General features: G+C 44.9%; 1 protein-coding gene across 1 annotated transcript in view; it reads right to left on the reverse strand.

The window, feature by feature from the left end:
• Positions 1-220: 220 nt before the first annotated feature.
• LOC120065565 (kinesin heavy chain-like) overlaps positions 221-24,820 on the reverse strand; it is a 126,586-nt gene continuing 101,986 nt past the window's right edge. The window contains exons 23-29 of the mRNA XM_039016629.1: positions 24,692-24,763; positions 22,077-22,181; positions 3,862-4,078; positions 1,818-2,052; positions 1,444-1,667; positions 1,238-1,265; positions 221-308 (exon numbers count right to left, since the gene is read on the reverse strand). Of these exons, the coding sequence (XP_038872557.1) occupies positions 221-308; positions 1,238-1,265; positions 1,444-1,667; positions 1,818-2,052; positions 3,862-4,078; positions 22,077-22,181; positions 24,692-24,763 (969 nt within the window). The remainder of the gene's footprint in view (positions 309-1,237; positions 1,266-1,443; positions 1,668-1,817; positions 2,053-3,861; positions 4,079-22,076; positions 22,182-24,691; positions 24,764-24,820) is intronic.

Genomic DNA, 24,820 nt, shown 5'->3' on the forward strand with positions numbered 1-24,820 from the left:
CTCTGGCCATTTGGAAATCAGCATAAGCACATCCAGTGCACTCCCTCTTCTTCTCCCTTTCTATCTCCCTCTCCCGGAGAGAAACAGAGAGAGAGAGGTAGAAAGAGAGAGGGCAGAAATACACAAGGCAATGAATCTGCCATCTTAGATTGTCTGTTATGACATACTCATTCAATATTTAACATTCTCCCTGCCCCTCCTTACCTATCGAGCTGGGTCACTAGCTGGCAGTCTGTTCTGGCTGGATGACGTGGTGCAGTTTGGTTGGCTTCTCCTGGTTGTGGTTGTCGCAGTGCTGCACATCATTCCTGGAAACAGCAACAGCAGAGTGGACACTCAGAGACATGCTATGCAACACCGGGCAGGGCAAGCGGGAGGCACGCAGGAAGGTAGTGCACAGCAGCAGAAGGAAACCAGCAGCAGCACAGCATAGCAATGAAGGGAGGCAGTGAGGCACAAATTACAAAATTACATATTCTGTTTACCCTGTAAACAGTCTACGGACGAGGTATGACAGCAATCCATGCTTTGGTTTAGTTTCCCTGGCACTGTTTCCACATGCTAACGTTTTAGCGTTCACTGCACAAATCCCATTCAAGTCATGGGACAGATATGAGCATTTTTTGCGCGTCATGTTCAAATCATCTGTAAGTGACTATGTTGAGCTTCACAATATATTTTTGATACTTTTGGATGATTTGGACATGTGCAAAAAATGCTAGATAAATGTTGGATTTAAGTGGGTTAAAATCTTATGAAAAGTCAGTCGGCAACAAATTCCTATTTACAATGACGGCCTACCCCAGCCAAACCCGGATGATGCTGGGCCAATTGTGCGCCGCCCTATGGGACTCCCAATCACAGCCAGATGTGATAGAGCCTGGATTCAAACCAGTGACTGTAGTGACACCTCTTGTACTGACGTGCATTAGACCGCTGCGCCAACCGGGAGCACAGAGGGACATATCAAAATGCGGCCTTTTTGCATTTTAGCAAGGCTTTATTTATGGATTTGTCTATGTGGTCTTTATTAAAATGCACTTCTTTTAATATAACAGGCTTTTCAATATTTGTGCACAATCTTTACTTAAAATATCAAAGGGACACAAAAGGCACTCATTTTGTGGAATGACCCTGTTATCAAGCATGCCACATAGTAGTGTGGTGTAGTTCAAGCTTGCAGGGGAATTCAATACATAACGGCAGCCAGGTCTGTGACGGTGGTGGGCAGTCTTACCTGTTGTCATTGATATCTCTAGTGTTCCCTGCGGATAGATGAAGCAGGTGTCAGGGTGAGGATGCAGTCAGACCAGTGTATAGTGAACAGTGAGGAGAGCAGACCATAGAAATAGAATTACACTAATTATATCTACTGTATTTCTATGGAGCAGACCAAGTGAGGAGTGAGTCGAAGTGAGGAACATTGAATGCTGTTCACCTTACCGTTGACACTGTCCACATCTACCAGTTCTGTAGAGTTGACTGTTGGGTCCTTCAATGAAGAGCCCTTTTCTGTAGTGTTCTTCTCTGTAGGGTGCTTCACTGGAGAATGATCTACTGTGGCGGCATTGTCCACTGCTGGGTTATCCACTGTAGTCTTCTGCACTGTGGTGTCCTTTACTGTGCCGTTGTCCACTGTGGTGGTGTTGGGTGGCTCAGCTGGCAGCCTAGAGGACAGACAGAGACCCATCAGTCACTTAGTCATGAATGTACAGTATTTCAATCAATCAATAATGTAAAATTACACTTCAGTGTCACGTTTGCACTTTTGTATAAAGCTCATACACAGCGAGCTCCATTCCTATGTTTGTACTCACGTATTGGTCTGATGGAGGCTGGTCTCATTGGAGTGGTGATTGTTGGTCTGGGTGGGGTTGGAGTTAGATGCTGTAGCTGGGGGAGCAGCAGGGTGGCTGGTGTGATGGCTAGCTGTCTGGCTGGGGATCTGGAACATGGCGTTACTAAAATGGATGGAGTGTTGCTGTTCAGTAATGCGAACCCACGGGTTGGTGGGGGAGCAGAGTGGGAACTGGCCCGGACGGACGGGCTTGGCTGGGAAGAGAAAATAAAGCAACGTTGGTACCAAAATCACCATTGTCATCATTGTCGTTATCATCATCATCATCATCATCATGGCACATGGTTTATAAACAGATACGCAAAACGGCGGCGGATTAAAAATGTTGAATTTTTCAATTTAAATGATTATACTAAATTATTGCAACCAATAGAATTGTATATACAAAAAAAGAAACGTCCTCTCACTGTCAACTGCGTTCATTTTCAGCAAACTTAACATGTGTAAATATTTGTATGATCATAACAAGATTCAACAACTGAGACATGAACTGAACAAGTTCCACAGACATGTGACTAACAGAAATGGAATAATGTGTCCCTGAACAAAAGGCGGGGTCAAAATCAAAAGTAACAATCAGTATCTGGTGTGGCCACCAGCTGCATTAAGTACTGTAGGGCATCTTCTCCTCATGGACTGCACCAGATTTGCCAGTTCTTGCTGAGAGATGTTACCAAGGCACCTGCAAGTTCCCGGACATTTCTGGTGGGAATGGTCCTAGCCCTCACCCTCCGATCCAACATGTCCCAAACATGCTCAATGGGATTGAGATCCGGGCTCTTTGCTGGCCATGGCAAAACACTGACATTCCTGCCTTGCAGGAAATCACGCACAGAACGAGCAGTATGGCTGGTGGCATTGTCATGCCTGAGGGTAATGTCAGGATGAGCCTGCAGGAAGGGTACCATATGAGGGAGGAGGATGTCGTCCCTGTAATGCACAGCATTGAGAATGCCTGCAATGACAACAAGCTCAGTTCGATGATCCTGTGACACACCGCCCCAGACCATGACGGACCCTCCAACTCCAAATCGATCCCGCTCCAGAGTACAGGCCTCGGTGTTAAGCTCATTCCTTCCACGATAAATGCGAATCTGACCATCACCCCATGTGAGACAAAACCGCGACTCGTCAGTGAAGAGCACTTTTTGCCAGTCCTGTCTGGTCCAGCGACGGTGGGTTTGTGCCCGTAGGCGACATTGTTGCCGATGATGTCTGGCGAGGACCTGCCTTACAACAGGCCTACAAGCCCTCAGTCCAGCCTCTCTCAGCCAGTTGCGGACAGTCTGAGCACTGATGGAGGGATTGTGCGTTCCTTGTATAATTCGGGCAGTTGATGTTGCCATCCTGTACCTGTCCCGCAGGTGATGTTCGGATGTACCGATCCTGTGCAGGTGTTGTTACACGTGGTCTGCCACTGTGAGGACGATCAGCTGTCCGTCCTGTCTCCCTGTAGTGCTGTCTTAGGCGTCTCACAGTACGGATATTGAAATGTATTGCCCTGGCCACATCAGCAGTCCTCATGCCTCCTTGCAGCATGCCTAAGGCACGTTCATGCTGATGAGCAGGGACCCTGGGCATCTTTCTTTTGGTGTTTTCCAGAGTCAGTAGAAAGGCCTCTTTAGTGTCCTAAGTTTTCATAACTGTGACCTTTAATTGCCTACCATCTGTAAGCTGTTACTGTCTTGACGACCGTTCCACAGGTGCATGCTCATTAATTGTTTATGGTTAATTGAACAAGCATGGGAAACAGTGTTTAAATCCTTTGCAATGAAGATCTGTGAAGTTATTTGGATTTTTACGAATAATCTTTGAAAGACAGCGTCCTGAAAAAGGGTTAGTAAAAAAAATAAAAAAATAACATCATTAATACTATCATTGTGTGTGCGTTAGCTATCTGAGCTGCGTGTGTTTGGGTGTGTGAGAGACCTGTGTGTTACCTACCTGAGTGGTGTTCATGCATTTATGTTTATGCCTGTGCGTGTGTGTGCGTGTATCATTACCTATCTGGGCAGCATGTGGCCTACGGAGGGGGTTCTTGGCCCTCATAACGTCTTTGATACTCTCCACTTCCTGTTGATAGCGTCTTCGGTCCTTCATGGCCCCCTCCTTAGCCTCTTTCAGTGCACCCTCCAACGCCCGCACTCGCTCAGCCGTAGACCGAAGCCGCTTCTCCAGCTTAGGAAGCTCACAACGCAGGTCTGCATTATCACGTACCAACTGGAGAGAAAAAAAAGAGAGAGAGATGGAGAGGCAGTAGTCATGAGAGTGAGAAAAATAGCCTGAGGACAACAACGTATCTAATATTCGCTATAGGAATAGACACTATATATACAAAAGTATGTGGATACCCCTTCAAATTAGTGGATTTGGCTATTTCAGCCAAGGTCGGGCACACTGCCATGAAACTTCATAGACAAACATTGGCACTAGAATGTCCTTACTGAAGAGCTTAGTGACTCAACGTGGCGCCATAATAGGATGCCACCTTTCCAACAAGTCAGTTCTTCAAATTTCTTCCCTGCTAGAGCTGCCTCGGTCAACTGCAAGTGCTGTTATTGTGAAGTGGAAAAGTCTAGGAGCAACAACGACAGCTGCGAAGTGGTAGGCAACAGAAGCTCACAGAACAGGACCGCTGAGTGCCGTAGCACGTAACATGTACAAATCGTCTGTCCTCGGTTGCAACACTCACCACTGAGTTCCAAACTGCCTCTGGAAGCAACGTAAGCACAAATGATCGTCGGGAGCTATATGAAATGGGTTTCCATGGCCGAGCAGCCACACACAAACCTAAGATCATCATGCACAATGCCAAGCGTTGGCTGGAGTGGTGTAAAGCTTGACGGCATTGGATTCTGGAGCACTGGAGACGCGATCTCTGGAGTGATAAATCACACCGTCGGACTACCATCTGGCAGTCCGACGGACAAATCTGAGTTTGGCAGATGCCAGGAGAACGCTACCTGCCACAATGCATAGTGCCAACGGAAAGTTTGGTGGAGGAGGAATAATGGTCTGGGGCTGTTTTTCATGGTTTAGGGTCCTTAGTTCCAGTGAAGGGAAATGTTAACGCTACCTCAGACAATGACATTCTACACCATTATGTGCTTCCAACTTTGTGGCAACAGTTTGGGGAAGGCCTTTCACTGTTTCAGCATGACAATGCCCCCGTGCACAAAGCAAGGTCCATACAGAAACGGTTTGTTGAGATCTGTGTGGAAGAACTTGACTGGCCTGTACAGAGCCCTGACCTCAACCCCATCGAACACCTTTGGGATGAATTGGAACTGACTGACTGTGAGCCAGACCTAATCGCCCAACATCAGTGCCCGACCTAGCCAGCAGTATACCACCCTGCATCCCACTGCTGGCTTGCTTCTGAAGCCAAGCAGGGTTGGTCCTGGTCAGTCTCTGGATGTGAGACCAGATGCTGCTGGAAGTGGTATTGGAGGGCCAGTAGGAGGCACTCTTTCCTCTGGTCTAAAAAAAATATCCCAATGCCCCAGGCAGTGACTGGGGACATTGCCCTGTGTAGGGTGCCATCTTTGGGATGGGACGTTAAATGGGTGTCCTGACTCTCTGTGGTGACTAAAGATCCCATGGCACTTATCGTAAGAGTAGGTGTGTTAACCCTGGTGCCCTGGCTAAATTCCCAATCTGGCCTTTATGGCCACCTAATCATCCCCAGTTTAAAATTGGCTCATTCCTCTCCCCTGTAACTATTCCCTGGGTCGTTGCTGTAAATGAGAATGTGTTCTCAGTCAACTTGCCTGGTAAAAATAAGAATAAAATACCTCACTAATGCTCTTGTGGCTGAATGTTAGCAAGTGGACGCTGTTATAGCTGCAAAGGGGGGGGACGGGGGACGGGGGGACTCCATATTATTGCCCATGTTCGACAAGCAGGTGTCCACATACTTTTGGTCATGTAGTGTATATTCCTGACAATTCATTCAAGCAACACTTTCCTCCGCTATGCGTTATGCCATCCCCTCCCTCCGAACATAGCATACCACTTGTTAACTTTTAACAATTTGACCCCTGCCTTAGACAAATTTTCATCACTCTATTAACTATTTACTCCTGACCCCTTTTCCATCTCCGTTTCCCTCTCCCTTTCTCCCGCCTCCTGTCCCCCTTTCCCTCCCTCTCTCATGTTAGTATGTGACAATGCAGAAGTGATACTTGCACACATAGGTAGCAATGAATTGTCGGGAATATACACTGCATGACCAGAAGTATGTGGACACCTGCTCGTCGAACATCTCATTCCAAAATGATGGTCATTAATATGGAGTTGGTCCCCCGTTTGCTGCTATAACAGCCACCGGCTTTCCACTAGATCTTGGAACATTGCTGCTGGGACTTGCTTCCATTCATCCACAAGAGCATTAGTGAGGTCGGGCACTGATGTTGGGCGATTAGACCTGTCTCGCAGTCAGCGTTCCAATTCATCCCAAAGGTGTTCGATGGGGTTGAGGTCAGGGCTCTGTGCAGGCCTTACCTAAGCTGTTGCTACAAAGTTGAAAGCATAGAATCGTCTAGAATGTCATTGTCTGCTGTAGCGTTAAGATTTCCCTTCACTGGAACTAAGCGGCCTTGCCTGAACCATGAAAAACATCTGGACTGCCAGATGGCGAAGTGTGATTCATCCAGTGGAGGCTCCTTAGAGGCGGAAGCGGAGGACCATCCTCCTCAGTGAATTTCATTAAAATAAAATTGTAAAACATTTAAAAAGTTATCCTGTTAAGATAAAACTATACTAAATATAATCACGTCATCAAATAACTAATTAAAACAGACTATTTTGCAAAGGTCTACAGTAACCTTAACAGCACTCTAGGGTAGCACCATGGTGTAGCCGGAGGACAGCTAGCTTCCGTCCTCCATGTACATTGACTTCAATACAAAACCTAGGAGGCTCATGGTTCTCACCCCCTTCCATAGACTTCCATAGTAATTATGACAACTTCCGGAGGAAGTCCTCCAACCTCTCAGAGCTCTTGCAGCATGTACTGACATGTCCACCCAATCAAAGGATTAGAGAATTAATCTAGTACTGAAAGCATAAACTACAGCTAGGTAGCACTGCAGTGTATAAAATGTGGTGAGTAGTTTACTCAAACTGTTCAACTATTGTCTCTCTCTCTTTAACAAATTAATTCCTTCCAAAATGAAGGAGAAGCAAGAGAGAAAGAGCAATAGATAATTTTTGTTCACTTTCAGTTTCACATACTTAGCTAGCAAATGCAGCTAGCTTGTTTAGCCTACTGAAACACCATGCTCAAACAGAGGGATGCTATGTTAGCTAGCCGGCTATGACCTTCCAACACAACAATGGAACTCTTCCAAGTCAAGGTAAACTTTTGGTATTACAAATGTATTGCCACCGGGGCCTGCAGGTGTAACTGCTTACTGACTGTACACTAACGTTACGGCATGATTGTAGCAGGTTTACTAACGCGTTAGTTCTATTAGCCATGCTGACTATGCCGTTACTGTAGCTAACATGGTGACAATGATGTAGGCTGTTTGTAGAGGTTTGGCTTGGAAATGTTTTTTCGCCTGGTCACATACAGCCAATGTGTGGTACATTAAAGTCTGAAGGGAAGAGAAGGAATACAACGTGGCTGTTACGAGAGTGAACTCAGTTTACGCGTGATCGGGGTGTATTCATTCCGCCGATTCTGTTGAAAAACTTTTCCTAAAACGGAAGCAAACGGAACAAAACGGGGTTAAACATACCTGAATTTGTCCAATAGAAGCGTTCGTTTGCAACTGTTGGACTAATGATTACACCCTATATCGGCTAGATGCAGGCAAGCGGTATTGAATGTCACTGTCTGTCACCTCAAAATTGTCTCTCCGATCTGTGTGCACCTACGTTGTAAACTTTCATTCATAGGCTAGGTTGTAGCAACCTTATGATGGGTATAGGGAAAGTTCGAGTATTATGTAGTAGCCTAAACCCTATCGATGTTACATTGAACTGGGTGAATGGAATAGGAATGAGAGTCATCCAATATGCTGTTATAGAAATAAGTCCATGCTCATGAAAAGAAAACGGTCCTCCCTCATCTTAAACGGCACTGAATGCCACTGGATTCTTCACTCCAGAGAAGGCATTTCCACTGCTCCAGAGTCCAATGGTGGCGAGTTTCACACCACTCCTGTCACGTTCCTGACCTGTTTTCCTTTGTTTTTGTATTTGTTTAGTATGGTCAGGGCGTGAGTTGGGGTGGGCATTCTATGTTATGTGTTTCTATGTTGGGTTCTTTTCTATTAGCCTTATATGGTTCTCAATCAGGGACAGGTGTTTGACGTTTCCTCTGATTGAGAACCATAATAAGGTAGGCTGTTCTCACTGTTTGTTTGTGGGTGATTGTCTTCCGTGTTTGTACCACACGGGACTGTATCGTTTGTGCTAGTCTGTACCTGTTCGTGCTCTCTTCGTGTTTATGTAAGTTCTTATGTTCAGGTCGGTCTACGTCGTTTTTTGTTTTGTAATTTCTCAAGTGTGTTACGTGTTTCGTCTTGTTTAAATAAATTCTTCATGTATTCATCCCCCGCTGCGTTTTGGTCCGATCCCTACTCCTCCTCTTCAGACGAAGAGGAGGAAAGCAACCGTTACAACTCCAACCAACGCTTGACATAGCGCATGGTGATCTTGCATATACGCCGGTAAAATGCTGGTAAAATAAGCTGATAGATTGTCCGAAAATAGACTGTTTGTGATTTTTACCTCTGGAATTGTGAAATTTATAGTTAACAAGTGTCTATTTAATGTTGATAAGTTAAAATCTGTGCCAATATGTATAGGATAGTTATTATGATAAATATGTCAAATGCATGAGCAGCCAACTAAGGGACTAAAGGAAACTAAGGGGACTGTGAGGGAAAGTTAGGTAGAGAGGAGGAGCAGGACAGCCTTTTTTTTTTTTTTACACACGTGTTTTATGGAGCCATGAAAAATTATTGTACTCAATATCTTTTTACTGGTAAGTATTTTTGAAAGATATGACAACTTTGTCTGATGGACATGTTTGTGTGTGTATCTGCAGGCCAGCAGAGGCAGAAGTATTAAGACCTGATGAGTGGCTCCTACATGGACCAGACTGTGTCCACAGGAGGCCCCGACTGAGTGGTTTCAATCCCCAGCTCTCACACAACCCGACACGGTACACTCAGCAAGGGCTCAACACAACCATCCAACTGCTATTTTCATGTAGTATTTACGATTTACCTTCATGGTCCCTCATGCTTTGTGTAATGTATCTCTATCTAATCCTCTCTTCCCATTGTTTCTGTGCAGTCTTCAGATATCAGGCAGAGGCTGAAACGAGCTGCAAAAAACACTCAAACTGGACTTGAACTGAACTGAAAAGAAGAGCGACCCAGGGATGTGTGTGCTTTGGGGACGTTTAACAGAATGTGACTGGCAGAACGGGTGTTGTATGTGGAGGATGAGGACTGCAGTAGGCATCTCAGATAGGGGGGAGTGAGGCCTAAGAGGGTTTTTATAAATAAACATCAACCAGTGGGTCTTGCGACAGGTATACAGAGATGACCAGTTTACAGAGGAATATAGAGTGCAGTGATGTGTCCTATAAGGAGCATTGGTGGCAAATCTGATGGCGAATGGTAAAGAACATCTAGCCACTCGAGAGCACCCTTACCTGCCGATCTATAAATTAAGTCTCCGGAATCTAGCATGGGTAGGATGGTCATCTGAATCAGGGTTAGTTTGGCAGCTGTGGTGAAAGAGGAGTGATTACGATAGAGGAAACCAAGTCTAGATGTAACCTTTGATATGTTCTGAGAGAAGGACAGTGTACCGTCTAGCCATACTCACAAGTACTTGTATGAGGTGACTACCTCAAGCTCTAAACCCTCAGAGGTAGTAATCACACCGGTGGGGAGAGGGGCATTCTTCTCACCAAAAAACATGTCCTTTGTTTTGGAGTTGTTCAGAACAAGGTTAAGGGCAGAGAGAGCTTGTTGGACACTAAGAAAGCTTTGTTGTAGAGCGTTTAACACAAAATCCGTGAGGAGCCAGCTGAATACAAGACTGTATCATCTGCATATAAATGGATGCGAGACCTTCCTACTGTTTGAGCTATGTTGTTGATGTAAATTGAGAAGAGCAATTGAGAAAAGCGTGGGGCCTAGGATCGAGCCTTGGGGTACTCCCTTGGTGGCAGGCAGTGGCTGAGACAGCAGATGTTCTGACTTTATACACTGCACTCTTTGAGAGAGGTAGGTAATTAATAGTTAACAATTATATATACTTAACAAATAGTAAGACATGTCTGTTCTACTAATGCTGTGTTTTTGTCAGGGTGCATACTCCAGCTCCCTGCAGCTAGTCTCAGCGTGTGGTCAAGGAGGGATTTTACTCGTGATAGAGGTATCTGAAGCTGACAATTGATTTAATGGGTTGGTGATAAAACCTACAGCATACATTTCATAGAATGAGTTGGTGTTTGTGTAATGTAAGGTACCAGGGAGAGATGGCTCGGGTATGGATAATAATGAGAGGAACCTTGTCTTACGGGCCAAACTCTGGTTTCTGTACAATAAGAACAGTCTTCATAGCAAATGCTATCTGGCTGGGGGATACTCCTTTCTCATATATCAAGTCACATCTTGTGACCCATTCCACACATCTGTTGTTTGTCATGTAGACTAAGGGGGTGTATCGTTGCTATAAAAGTTCTTTGCATGTCAGGCTGCTCGGCCCAACAGTCAAGAGTGTTGGGTTGACGAGCTTCATTATTGCAATAATTAATCGATATTAAATAAAGATGAACCTAGACGTACGTCAGGGGTGAATAAAAAAAATGCAACGGTTTAAGTTTTAAACATTATATGACTGGTCTACAAAGTCTTGGCAATAGTCTCAGAAATAGTTGGCGTATGTCCACTTTGGTGAAAGTATGAGAAATTGACTGACCTCTAACCAATGACACTATAAACGCTTATGGTATTTTCTCCATCCGGGTACTATATTTAAAATAAAACTGCCCACAAGGCAGTATAAGAGGAGTTTCTATATTTCTCGAATAAACCTTTTTTCCATACAGTTAGAGCGAATTAAGGTTGAATCTCGACATAACTTATAACATAGTACAAAGGCCAACTCAGGGTTTTTTATCAAGATTATAATCATTACGGAGCGATTGTGTAACGGCAGTCTAAGTCGTCCTCCTCATCGGACGAGGAGAGGCGAGAAGGATCGGAGGACCAATGTACAGCGTGGTAAGTTTCCATGATTTAATAACAAGAAAACTAGACAAAATACAAAACAACAAACGTACTAACCGTCACAGTCCCGTGTGGCACAAACACTGACACAGGAAACAACCACCCACAAAATCCCAACACAAAACAGGCCACCTATATATGATTCTCAATCAGGGACAACGATTGACAGCTGCCTCTGAGAACCATATTAGGCTGAACACAGAAACAGACAAACTAGACACACAACATAGAATGCCCACCCAGCTCACGTCCTGACCAACACTAAAACAAGCAAAACACATAAGCACTATGGTCAGGACGTGACAGTACCCCCCTCCTGAGGTGCGGACTCCGAACGCACCCCTAAAACTCAAGGGGAGGGTCTGGGTGGGCATCTGTCCGCGGTGGCGGCTCCGGCGCAGGACGAGGACACCACTCCACCATTGTCTTTGTCCCCCTCCTTAGCGTCCTTTGAGTGGCGACCCTCGCCCCCGACCCTGGTCTAGGAACCTTCACAAAGGTCCCCCCTAGATTTAGGAGACAGCTCAGGACAGAGAGGTAGCTCAGGACAGAGAGGTAGCTCAGGACAGAGAGGTAGCTCAGGACAGAGGGGCAACTCCGGACTGAAGGGCAGCTCCGGACTGAAGGGCAGCTCCGGACAGAGAGGCAGCTCCGGACTGAAGGGCAGCTCCGGACTGAGGGGCAGCTCCAGACTGAGTGGCAGCTCCGGACTGAGTGGCAGCTCCGGACTGAGTGGCAGCTCATGACTGGAGGGCAGCTCATGACTGGAGGGCAGCTCATGACTGGAGGGCAGCTCATGACTGGAGGGCAGCTCATGACTGGATGGCAGCTCATGACTGGCTGGCGGCTCTGACAGCTCCTGACTGGAGGGCAGCTCATGACTGGCTGGCGGCTCTGACAGCTCCTGACTGGTTGGCGGCTCTGGCAGCTCCTGACTGGCTGGCGGCTCTGGCTGCTCCTGACTGGCTGGCGGCTCTGGCGGCTCCTGACTGGCTGGCGGCTCTGACGGCTCGGGACAGACGGGCGGCTCTGACGGCTCGGGACAGACGGGCGGCTCTGACGGCTCGGGACAGACGGGCGGCTCTGACGGCTCGGGACAGACGGGCGGCTCTGACGGCTCGGGACAGACGGGCGGCTCTGACGGCTCGGGACAGACGGGCGGCTCAGATGGCGCTGGGCAGACGGATGGCTCAGACGGCGCTGGGCAGACGGATGGCTCAGACGGCGCTGGGCAGACGGATGGCTCAGACGGCGCTGGGCGGACGGAGGGCTCAGACGGCGCTGGGCAGACGGATGGCTCAGACGGCGCTGGGCAGGCAGGCAGCTCAGACGGCGCTGGGCAGGCAGGCAGCTCAGACTGCGCTGGGCAGACGACCGACTCTGACCTGCTGAGGCGCACAGTAGGCCTGGTGCGTGGTGCCGGAACTGGAGGTACTGGGCTGGAGACACGCACCACAGGGAGAGTGCGTGGAGGAGGAACAGGGCTCTGGAGACACACTGGAAGCCTGGTGCGTGGTGTAGGCACTGATGGTACTGGGCTGGGGCGGGAAGGTGGTGCCGGATATACCGGACCGTGAAGGAGTACACGAGCTCGTGAGCACTGAGCCTGCCCAACCTTACCTGGTTGAATGGTCCCCGTAGCCCTGCCAGTGCGGCGAGGTGGAATAGCCCGCACTGGGCTATGCTGGCGAACCGGGGACACCATTTGTAAGGCTGGTGCCATGTACGCCGGCCCGAGGAGACGCACTGGAGACCAGATGCGTTGGGCCGGCTTCATGACACCCGGCTCGATGCCCAACCTAGCCCTACCAGTGCGGCGCGGTGGAATAGCCCGCACTGGGCTAAGCACGCGTACTGGGAACACCGTGCGCTCCACCGCATAACACGGTGTCTGACCAGTACGACGCCCTCTCACTCCACGGTAAGCACGGGAAGTTGGCGCAGGTCTCCTACCTGACTTCGCCACACTCCCCTTTAGCCGCCCCCCAATACATTTTTGGGTGAGCCTCTCGGGCTTCCAGCCGCTCTGCCTTGCTAGCGCCTCATAATGCCGCCTCTCCGCTTTTGCTGCCTCCAGCTCCGCTTTGGGGTGGCGACACTCCTCTGGCTCTGCGCAGGGTCCTTTACCGTCTAGAATTTCCTCCCATGTCCATTCCTCCTGGTACCGCTGCTGCTGTCATTGCTGCCCTTTGCCACGCTGCTTGGTCCGGGTTTGGTGGGTGGTTCTGTAACGGCAGTCTAAGTCGTCCTCCTCATCGGACGAGAAGAGGCGAGAAGGATCGGAGGACCAATGTACAGCGTGGTAAGTTTCCATGATTTAATAACAAGAAAACTAGACAAAATACAAAACAACAAACGTACTAACCGTCACAGTCCCGTGTGGCACAAACACTGACACAGGAAACAACCACCCACAAAATCCCAACACAAAACAAGCCACCTATATATGATTCTCAATCAGGGACAACGATTGACAGCTGCCTCTGATTGAGAACCATATTAGGCTGAACACAGAAACAACAAACTAGACACACAACATAGAATGCCCACCCAGCTCACGTCCTGACCAACACTAAAACAAGCAAAACACATAAGCACTATGGTCAGGACGTGACAGATTGTGATGTAATAAAGTAATTTCATTATGTTGCAAGGGGAAAAATTATATTTTTTTATTAAACTCGCCAGGTCTGTTTCCAAATTACTGACATGTAATGTCGATTTAACTCGTTGAGGCTATTTTCTGGTAATTGTGTTGTTATTATGTACAAAGATGTTAAGACTACAAACCATTATATTGGGTTATTTGCGGGATTTACTTATCATATACAGTATATACAGTATATATATATATTACCGACTGAAATCTGAGTTTCTGATTGTAATTCAACTATTGCCATGTTTGTCTTAGATACAGTTGAAGTCGGAAGTTTACATACACCTTAGCCAAATACATTTAAACTAATTTTTTTCACAATTACTGACATTTAATCCAAGTAAAACTTCCCTGTCTTAGGTCAGTTAGGATCACCACTTCATTTTACGAATGTGAAATGTCAGAATAATAGTAGAGAGAATGATTTATTTGAGCTTTTATTTCTTTCATCACATTCCCAGTGGGTCAGAAGTTTACATACACTCAATTAGTATTCGGTAACATTGCCTTTAAATTGTTTAACTTTGGTCAAACGTTTCGGGTAGCCTTCCACAAGGTTCCCATAATAAGTTGGGTGAATTTTGTCCCATTCATCCTGACAGAGCTGGTGTAACTGAGTCAGGTTTGTAGGCCTCCTTGCTCGCACACGCCTTTTTCAGTTCTACCCACAAACTTTCTAAGGGATTGAGGTCAGGGCTTTGTGATGGCCACTCCAATACCTTGACTTTGTTGTCCTTAAGCCATTTTGCCACAACTTTGGAAGTATGTATGAGGTCAATGTCCATTTGGAAGACCCATTTGCGACCAAGCTTCAACTTCCTGACTGATGTCTTGAGATGTTGCTTCAATATATCCACATCATTTTTATTTTTTCTTCCTCATGATGCAATCTATTTTGTGAAGTGCACCAGTCCCTCCTGCACTGAGTTTGAAGGTAGGTCTTGAAATAGATCCACAGGTACACCTCCAATTGACTCAAATGATGTCAATTAACCTATCAGAAGCTTCTAAAGCCATGACATCATTTTGTGGAATTTTGCAAGCTGTTTAAAGGCACAGTCAACTTAGTGTATGTAAACTTCTGACCCACTGGAATTGTGATACAGTGAACTATAAGTGAAATAATCTGTCTGTAAACAATTGTTGGAAAAATGACTTGTGTCATGCACAAAGTAGATGTCCTAACCGACTTGCCAAAACTATAGTTTGTTAACAAGACATTTGTGGAGTGGTTGAAAAATGAGTTTTAATGACTCCAACCTAAGTGTATGTAAACTTCCGACTTCAACTGTACTGTAGTTATAGCAGCCAGTGTTTGTTTTAAAGATGTAAACTGGATAGTTTAGCAGCTTGCTTGGTTCAAATTGAAAGACGAATATATTCAACATGAATGGAGGACCCTACTGAATGGAGGACCCTAACGGTTTATTGCATTTTTAAAAAATGTTATTTTTTTTCCCACAAATTGGATTGGCTTGATGAGCACTTCTTACATACCATACGGTTAAGCTGCTCCCTCAACAGCTCAATAGGGTTGAGATCCGGTGACTGTGCTGGCCACTCCATTAGACAGAATACCAGCTGACTACTTCTTCCCTAAATAGTTATTGCATAGTTTGGAGCTGTGCTTTGGGTCATTGTCCTGTTGTAGGAGGAAATTGGCTCCAATTAAGCGCCGTCCACAGGGTATGGCATGGCGTTGCAAAATGGAGTGATAGCCTTCCTTCGTCAAGATCCCTTTTACCCTGTATAAATCTCCCACTTTACCACCACCAAAGCACCCCCAGACCATCACATTGCCTCCACCATGCTTGACAGATGGCGTCCAGCACTCCTCCAGCATCTTTTCATTTTTTCTGCGTCTCACGATTGTTCTTCTTTGTGATCCGAACACCTCAAACTTAGATTTGTCAGTCCATAACACTTTTTTCCCCAATCTTCCTCTGTCCAGTGTCTGTTCTTTTGCCCATCTTAAATCTTACATTTTTATTGGCCAGTCTGAGATATGGATTGGCCAGCATCCCGGAGTCACCTCTTCACTGTTGACGTTGAGACTGGTGTTTTGCGGGTCCTATTTAATGAAGCTGCCAGTTGAGGACTTGTGAGGCGTCTGTTTCTCAAACGAAACACTAATGCACTTGTCCTCTTGCTCAGTTGTGCACCGGGGCCTCCCACTCTTTCTATTCTGGTTAGAGCCAGTTTGTGCTGTTCTGTGATGGGAGTAGTACACAGCGTTGTACGAGATCTTCAGTTTCTTGGCAATTTCTCACATGGAATTGCCTTCATTTCTCAGAACATGAATAGGCTGACCAGTTTCAGAAGAAAGGTATTGTTTCTGGCCATTTTGAGCCTGTAATCGAACCCACAAATGCTGATGCTCCAGATCCTCAACTCGTCTAAAGAAGGCCAGTTTTATTGCTTCTTTAATCAGGACAACAGTTTTCAGCTGTGCCAACATAATTGCAAAAGGGTTTTCTAATGATCAATTAGCCTTTTAAAATGATAAACTTGGAGTAGCTAACACAACGTGCCATTGGAACACAGGAGTGATGGTTGCTGATAATGGGCCTCTGTACGCATATGTAGATATTCCATAAAGCCACAATAGTAATTTACATTATTAACAATGTCTACACTGTATTTCTGATCAATTTGATGTTATTTTAATGGAAAATGTGCTTTTCTTTCAAAAACAAGGACATTTCTAAGTGACCCCAAACTTTTGAACGGTAGTGTGTGTGTGTGTGTATATATGTATATATATATATATATATATATATATATATATATATATATATATTCTACGGGTAAGAATAGAAGAGTTTCAATGTTTTAGTCTGCGGGTGTCAGCGACTGGTGCTCGCTGAACTCAAGCGGGCTGTAAGAAATGAAGTGGGTTAGTTTGGTGTAGAGATATGACTAAGTTGAATGGGAGATGTGCTTTGTCAATTTCTAATTATTAATACTAAATTCTATAGTTTAGGTAACACCAGTGAATTTGAGCAGGAATGTAATGTCATTTAAAATGATAATCGGTTTCCATTACGTGGAAGTGTCAAGTCATTAAAGTGGATTGCAGTTAGTTTGGACTATTATGCTGATGAGACAGCACCAACTTTTGATGGTTCTAGATTTGTTAAACAAAAGGTTTTATATTTTTACTAAATCAATGCAACAGGTTAAAATGATAACATTTACCGAAAGGAGCACAATCTAAAGCGATACAGTTATTATTTATTATTACACTGGACATTGATCCAGTAACGATACCAGGATAATTTGACATGGGAGGAAATGGATCCGATTTTGGGGTTGGATAATCCTTGCGAGAATTAAAGACAATGGAGTCTTTTTTTTTTTTTTTTTTTTTTACAATTATAAGGCCAAACTCTCCTTGCAAACTCAGAAAAGCTTGTGGGGTTTTAATCTCGTGAGACATTTATGTCTTCTTATGAAATAGATTTACATTATATTTAGTCTTATTCTGAAATAGATTCAGAGAATGGACGAAAGGGAGGAGGGGTCATGAGAAATTAGAGTTGGGGTTACCAAACCTAAAATGACCTTTAAAAATGTTTTAGTGCAGTGGTTATGGAAAATCCATGGGGAAAAGAGGGACCAATGAATCGTTCGACTCGGTGGCGAGATAAATGTAGCCCGGTCTAAGTGCAGTACATGCTGAATAAAATAATACAATGGGGTGGATTAAAACAAACGATTAATGATTGGAGGGAGGACAGTGGACTTGTCATTATCATGTTTGGTTTGTAATTAAAACGTATGGTTGCTGAATAAGATGTAGCATAGTGATTGCTTAAGAAATGTATACTTTCTCTTCTAGGAGAATGGGGGTAGTCATTTTCTCTCTCTTTAAAATGGTTCCCGAAACTATTGTTTTGGGAGAGCGGTTAGTGAAATTCGGAAGTTTTATATGTATAAAGGTATCCGGATTCGGCCGTAAAAGGGTGTGTAGCTACTATTTTGTATTTTATTCAAGCAGATAAGGTAGTGACGTAGTTCCTCTATGCCAAACTGATGTTCTATTACATACAGACGCTTTTAAGCCAGAGCATTTGAACATTTTGGAAGCTAGAGCGACTAGCATAACAGCTCAGTTCGAGTTGAGCAACTATCCACATATATATTTTTCTACTCTTTAGGTTCACAATACTCAACGTGGAAACTTGTATTTTTCTAATCACACTTTCTGCCATTGTGTCAGACATGTTGGATACAGTGATGCGCCAGTGGCTTCCCTCCCCAGCACACGTTGCCCTCCTCCTCCTGGTCCTCCTGTCTGTTGCTTCAGTTGGGGCATAGCCCCCATGCACATCCTCAAGACCCCTATCACAGGGGTCGCCCCACAAACCCCCCTACTTCCTACTTCCCCACAAACCCCCCTCCATCCGAACGAGCCCCCGCTCTACCTTACATATCTTAATGCTGGAGGGTCTGGGCAGCTCATGGCACACCACCCTGGGATGCACCCCAGGAAGAACGGGACAGAGAGAGGGACAGGGACAGACAGCGGGACGGGGATTTAGAAGGGCGGTACGGTGCCGGTGGGATTGTCTCTATAAGGTAATCTTACCAGGAGGCCAACTCTTCCTCCAAGTATTTGCACCGCTCGCACTACTCAGCGCAAGAGAGAGGGGAGAGGGTCTACAGACGGGACAGCCTGGGCTCCAGAGGCCACGGCAGACACCGTAACCACCACTTACACAACCACAGTTTGTGAATAGCACGAGGTGAAATGAGATGTGAATATCAGTGACAAAAAAATGGTCCTAAAAATGTTTTGCCATGGTATTGTGATACTACTAGGTATTGTGATACTTTGGCTTGGCATTGTTTTGTGGGTAATATTTAGCATTGTGACAACCCTAATAAATAATGTAATTTCACACCATATTTTGACACATGTCAAATGTTTGCAATCATCTGTTTCTGTGTTCATACGTTAGTGACAGCACTTTCAATTTCACACCAATTTTAGACGATGGTGTTTGCAATAACCTGTTTCAGTGTTTATATGGAGTTTTACTAGGTCTGTTTGTACCAGTTAGTAGCTGTTCCGTTCGGACTGACCCCTTTTTAATAAGACAGGTCCCCCAGACATTTTGCAGGGAGTTTTCCACTGTCTCTCACATTCTAAATGAGGTAAATGACAGCACTTCCAATTTCACACCAATTACAGACAAGGGCATATTTTGACTATTTTGTTATTTTACAAGCAATAGTATTTTGTATTACAAACAAGCTAACATCCAGTTACTTTTTTCGTAAGTGGTATGACAACAATAAACATGAAAAGTTGTTAACATTAAATAATCTGTCGTGATACTTGAAAGTTAATGTGTTTAATGCATGCACCAAAAAATGATGCCTCAGTTATGACTCCAAATGCTCAGACATGGCTGTTCCTGTATACAGTGCATTCGGAAAGTATTCAGACCTCTTTTATCCAAAAGAGAGAACATTTTTTTAAATTAATTTTAGAATAAGGCTGTAACACACAATACCCCATATTGACAAAGCAAAAACCGTTTTTTAGAAATGTTTGCAAAAAAATAAAAAATACATTTACATAAGTATTCAGACCCTTTACTCTACTTTGTTAAAGCACCTTTAGCAGCGATTACAGCCCCAAGTCTTCTTGGGTATGACGCAACAATCTTGGCACACCTGTATTTGGACAATTTCTCCCATTCTTCTCTGCAGATCCTCTCAAGCTCTGCTGGGTTGGATGGGGAGCGTTGCTGCACAGCTATTTTCAGGTCTCTCCAGAGATGTTCGATCGGGTTCAAGTCCGGACTCTGGCTGGCCCACTGAAGGACATTCAGAGACTTGTCCCGAAGCCACTCCTCCGTTGTCTTGGCTGTGTGCATAGGGTCGTTGTCGTGTTGTTAGGTGAACCTTCACCCCAGTCTGAGATCCTGAGCGCTCTGGAGCAGGTTTTCATCAATGATCTATTTGTACTTTGCTCTGTTCGTCTTTCCCTCGATCCTGACTAGTCTCCCAGTCCATGCAGCTGAAAAACATCCCCGCAACATGATGCTAACACCACCATGGATACACCTGAGCTCAATTTCGAGTGTGGTTCCTACTGTGAAGCATAGAGTTCCAGATACAGCCCTGCCATTAGAAGGCAGCCAATCCAATAGTTTCAGAAAAGTAGTCACTTCTTGAGATCTGTATTAAAATATTTATTTTAAGTAGTTGCGTTCTCAGATCTGAATTCAAATAGTTTAAAAAAGTAGTAACTTTCTGAGATCTGTATTCAAATGGTTTTAAAGTTGTAATTTTGTGTTGTCCTCCAGGAAAAACGTTTCTTTCCACAAAGCATAGTTAACTATAGTTATCCCAGGTCTGGTGTGTGTGCCAGTCAGCAGGTACATCTACCAAATGAAAGTGTGTGTGTATGCGAAACCATGTTCCTGTGTGTGTGTGTGCACGCACTGTGTGTGTGTCCATTCGAACCAGTCTGTAGAGCCACCTCTATGTATTACAGCAGCAGCAGTATAACATTACATTTCCTGCTGCTGTGTTTTTAGAGTGACTTTTATCTGGTTCTGCAGTACAGGGTGATTGATGTAGCTGGCTCTACAGTACTTAGTACCCAGAGGATAGCAATGACGAACAGCACAGCCAGGACAAAAATAACTTGCTTTGTCCCTCCTACTTATTCTGCTCTGTTTGAATTCCCCTCACTCTCTCACTGGTGCTCGAACACTAAGTCATAGGTGCACTTTTAGAAAAAAAGTAGAACCATTCAGGGTTCTTCGGGTTTGTCCCCTTTGGGGAACCCTTTTTTGTTGCTTGGTTGGACCCTTTGCAGAGGGGTTCTATCTATAAACCTCTATGTAGGGTTCTTCAAAGAACCCCCTGTATATGGTTCTACCAAGAACCCTCTATGAAGAACCATTTTATAATCTAAAAAATTCTTCCTCGAATTGTCTATGAAGGGTTCTACCAAGAACGCTTTTATCTTTGGAGGGTTCTTCATAGAACAGGTAGAACCCACCAACCTTATTAGCCTTTCAGATTAAATTATTTATGACAATACATATGTATGTCATAAGGCCTTTCTTTGAGGGTGTAGTTATACCCTAACACAGTGGTGTTAGGAATCTTCAGGTTTACAGGCCACATCAGGCCTGCAAGTCACATTATGCTGGCTTGCAAAGTGATGTGTAATCCCTATTGGAATCCAGCTAGAGTTAGGATAGCCGACAAGTGGAATTGTTAATCACACGCAACCTGCATTCAGCCAGGTTAGGGAAGATTTAATACTGACACTACCTCACTCATCTAAACTGGAACAACCAACAGGTACACTAAATCCAATTACTAACAGATGATGTTAGTGTATGTTAAACTGTATGTTATTTATGTTTGTGTAGCATAAACTGTATCAACCAATCAATGTATATGCAAAAACACATATTACAGTAAAACAGTTCTGAAAATTTCCCTGCAAATTATCATGCTGGGAATTATTATTATTTATATATATATATATTTTTACCCCTTCTTCGTGATATCCAATTGGTAGTTACAGTTTTGTCCCATCGCTGCAGCTCCTGTACGGACTTGTGAGAGGCGAAAGTCGAGAGTCATGCGTCCTTCGAAACACCACCCCGCCAAACCGCACTCCTTCTTGACACACTGCTCGCTTAACCCGGAAGCCAGCAGTACCAATGTGTTGGAGGAAACACCATACAGCTGGTGACCGAAGTCAGCATGCATGTGCCCAGCCACCACAAAGAGTCGCTAGAGCGCGATGGGACAAGGCCATCCCAGCTGGCCAAACCCTCCCCTGACCCTGACGACGCTGAGCCAATTGTGCACCGCCTCATGGTTCTCCCGGTCGCGGCCGGCTGCAACACAGCCTGGGATCGAACCCGGACCTGTAATGACACCTCTAGCACTGCGAAGCTGTGCGTTAGACCGCTGCGCCACTCGGGAGGTCCATGTAGAACCCTTCTTGCCTCCTCAAAGAACCTGTTAGGAACACTTTTTTCTAAGAGTGTGTTTGTGGAATAGGAATGGGCTTTGGAGTTTTTATGCAGGCTACAATTAGAGCCAGGGCCTGTATTCAGAAAGAGTCTGAAAGGAGGTCCCTGCTGTTCTTATAATCTAATTCATTATGAACCTTAAAAGACAAACCAGGGGGCCAATGTATCTTTGCATATCAGAGTAAGACTGCTGATCTAGGATCAGGTCCACCTGTCCATATTATCCTAGTCAAGAGTCCAGGCCTCTCTGCTCCACACACTCAACACATTCATCCACCTACCTGTTTGTGAACTTTTGTAAGCTGGTCCAGGTTGTTCTCAAGAAAGGAAATCTTCTGCTTCTGGTGGCTACATCCCCCGCTATCATCTGGCTCCATCTCTGAATGCTGCAGCGGGAAGAAACAGAGTGGGAGAGTGGGAGAGAGATTGAGAAGGAGATAAAGAGAGAGATAGAGAGAATGATGTGGTTATTAAGATCACACTAGATATCATGAACTATTAAATCATTTAGATTAATGGTCACTAGGCATTCCTAGTCGGTCACCAAACATTTATGTAAAAAACCCAACGATGTAGTCAACCTTGCGTTCCTATTTCTTTTCTTAGTTTTGAGCTGTTGGCGATAGGTGCATTTGATTCAGCAGCCCTAGCACCAGGAAGCCAAAGTGTTCCCATTTGTACCCATTTCAAGTGTCTGAAGATAGAGCTCTGTCTACCCGGCAGGTCCAGAGAGCAAATCAAGTGCACCGATAGGCCTACCGCTGGCCTATCAGATAGCTCAGATCACTGTGTCTGCACAGTCGATCCATAGACTGTAAAAAGAAGTTACAAACGCACAGCAAAGTTGATACAGTGAGATTTCAAAACGTTTAAAACCATGAGTAGAGAGGGACAATGAATTCAGCAAAGAGCTGCTGTTTTTATGAGTGAGTTCATGTTTAAGTTGTTATTCAGCGCTGTCTTTGTTCAACACTTTTATAAGCCATAAAATGTGCTTTCTCGCTACTTCCACTGACGCCACAACAAGTTCTGAAGCTGCAATGAATGAGCGTAGCAAAGTGTTTCCGGTAAGCTTGCGTTGCTGCTATTAACGGCTTGTGTCTTTTTTAATATCGAGGAATATTTCACTTTCTCTGGTCATAGGAGTAATAAGATGAATTGTGGCATGAGGCAGAAATAATGCAGTGCGACTTGAGTTTCGCCATCAGATGGGATGGGACTGTGTACCCTTCTTCTTAGCGGTTGGAGAGTGGAGGGGCGGTGAGGTGAGTAGAGGGTGAGGCAGCCTCACACTGCTCCCTCAGTCCAGTAGGGAAAAAGCTACCATCAGTCCAGTAAAGAAATAAAAAATACTTAATATGGTCACATAGCTGTGCCTCGCAAGTACATTGAACAAAAATATAAACGCAACATGTAAAGTGTTGGTCTCATGTTTCATGGGCTGAAATAAAAGATCCCAGAATGCACAAAAAGTCCATATGCACAAAAAGCTTTTTTCTCTAAAATGTCCTGCACAAATTTGTTAACATCCCTGTTAGCGAGCATTTCTCATTTTCCAAGGTAATCCATCCACCTGACAGGAGTGGCATATCAAGAAGCTGATTAAACATCATGATCATTACACAGGTGCACCTTGTGCTGGGGACAATAAAAGAGCACTCTAAAATGTGCAGCTTTGTCACACAACACAATGCCACAGATATCTAAAGATTCGAGGTGGCATGCAATTGGCATGCTGACTGCAGTAACGTCTACCAGAGAATTTAATGTTAATTTCTTGACCATAAGTCGCCTCCGACGTCGTTTTAGAGTATTTGGCAGTGCGTCCAACCGGCCTCACAACCGCAGACCACGTGTATGGCGTCGTGTGGGCGAGTGGTTTGCCGATGTCAACGTTGTGAACAGAGTGCCCCATGGTGGCAGTGGGGTTATGGTATGGGCAGGCATAAACTACGGACAATGAACACAATTGCATTTTATCAATGGCAATTTGAATGCACAGAGATACCGAGATGAGATCCTGAGGCCCATTGTTGTGCCATTCATCCGTCGCCATCACCTCGTGTTTCAGCATAATGCACGGCCCCGTGTCGCAAGGGTCTGAACACAGTTCCTGGAAGCTGAAAATGCCCCAGTTCCTCCATGGCCTGCAAACTAACCAGGCATGTCACCCATTGAGCAAATTTGGGATGCTCTGGATCGACGTGTACAACAGCGTTTTTCCAGTGTCCGCCAATATCCAGCAACTTTGCAAAGACATTGAAGAGGAGTGGGACAACATTCCACAGGCCACAATCAACAGCTTGATCAACTCTATGCGAAGGAGAGGTGTCGCGCTGCATGAGGCAAATGGTGGTCACACCAGGTACTGACTGGTTTTCTGATCCACAACCCTACTTTTTTTTTATGTGCATACGCACTGTGACAAACATATGCATATCTGTATTCCCAGTCATGAGAAATCCATAGATTAGGGCCTAATGAATTAATGTCAATTTACATATTTTCTTATATGAACTGTAACTAAGTAAAATCTTTGAAATTGTTGCATGTTGCATTTACTGTATATTGTTGTTCAGTGTTATACAACAAATTATACAGTGTGATCATACAACTAAAAAAATTATATAATAAAAAAATTGTCTATGAAGAACGACATTGGCAGGGCAATTCAAGCATAGCCAATATACAGAGATAATGTATTGGGTCTATAGCCTACTGCACAAACCTCATTGCTACAGAACTGTTTTTAAATGGTTAATATTGCATAGCATAAGCTGACGTTTTTTAAGTCATGTTTTGCATTTTGACTCAGAAAGTGATCTTGACTCATCTTCTTCAGTCTTCCTCTCCCTCCTTTACTCCCTCTCTTTCTCTTCGTCCTTTACTCACTTACCCTTTTGACTCGAGTTGTGAGGTCTTGAACAAAAAGCTTCCGCAGGTTGTGCAGGGTCTGGAGTTCACGAGCCTGTGGAATAAAGAGAGAGAAAAAGACAGGAAGAGAGCGAGAGAGAGGGAGAGAGTG

The sequence above is a fragment of the Salvelinus namaycush genome, chromosome 20, assembly GCF_016432855.1.
Source record: "Salvelinus namaycush isolate Seneca chromosome 20, SaNama_1.0, whole genome shotgun sequence".
In the NCBI taxonomy this organism is placed as follows: domain Eukaryota; kingdom Metazoa; phylum Chordata; class Actinopteri; order Salmoniformes; family Salmonidae; genus Salvelinus; species Salvelinus namaycush.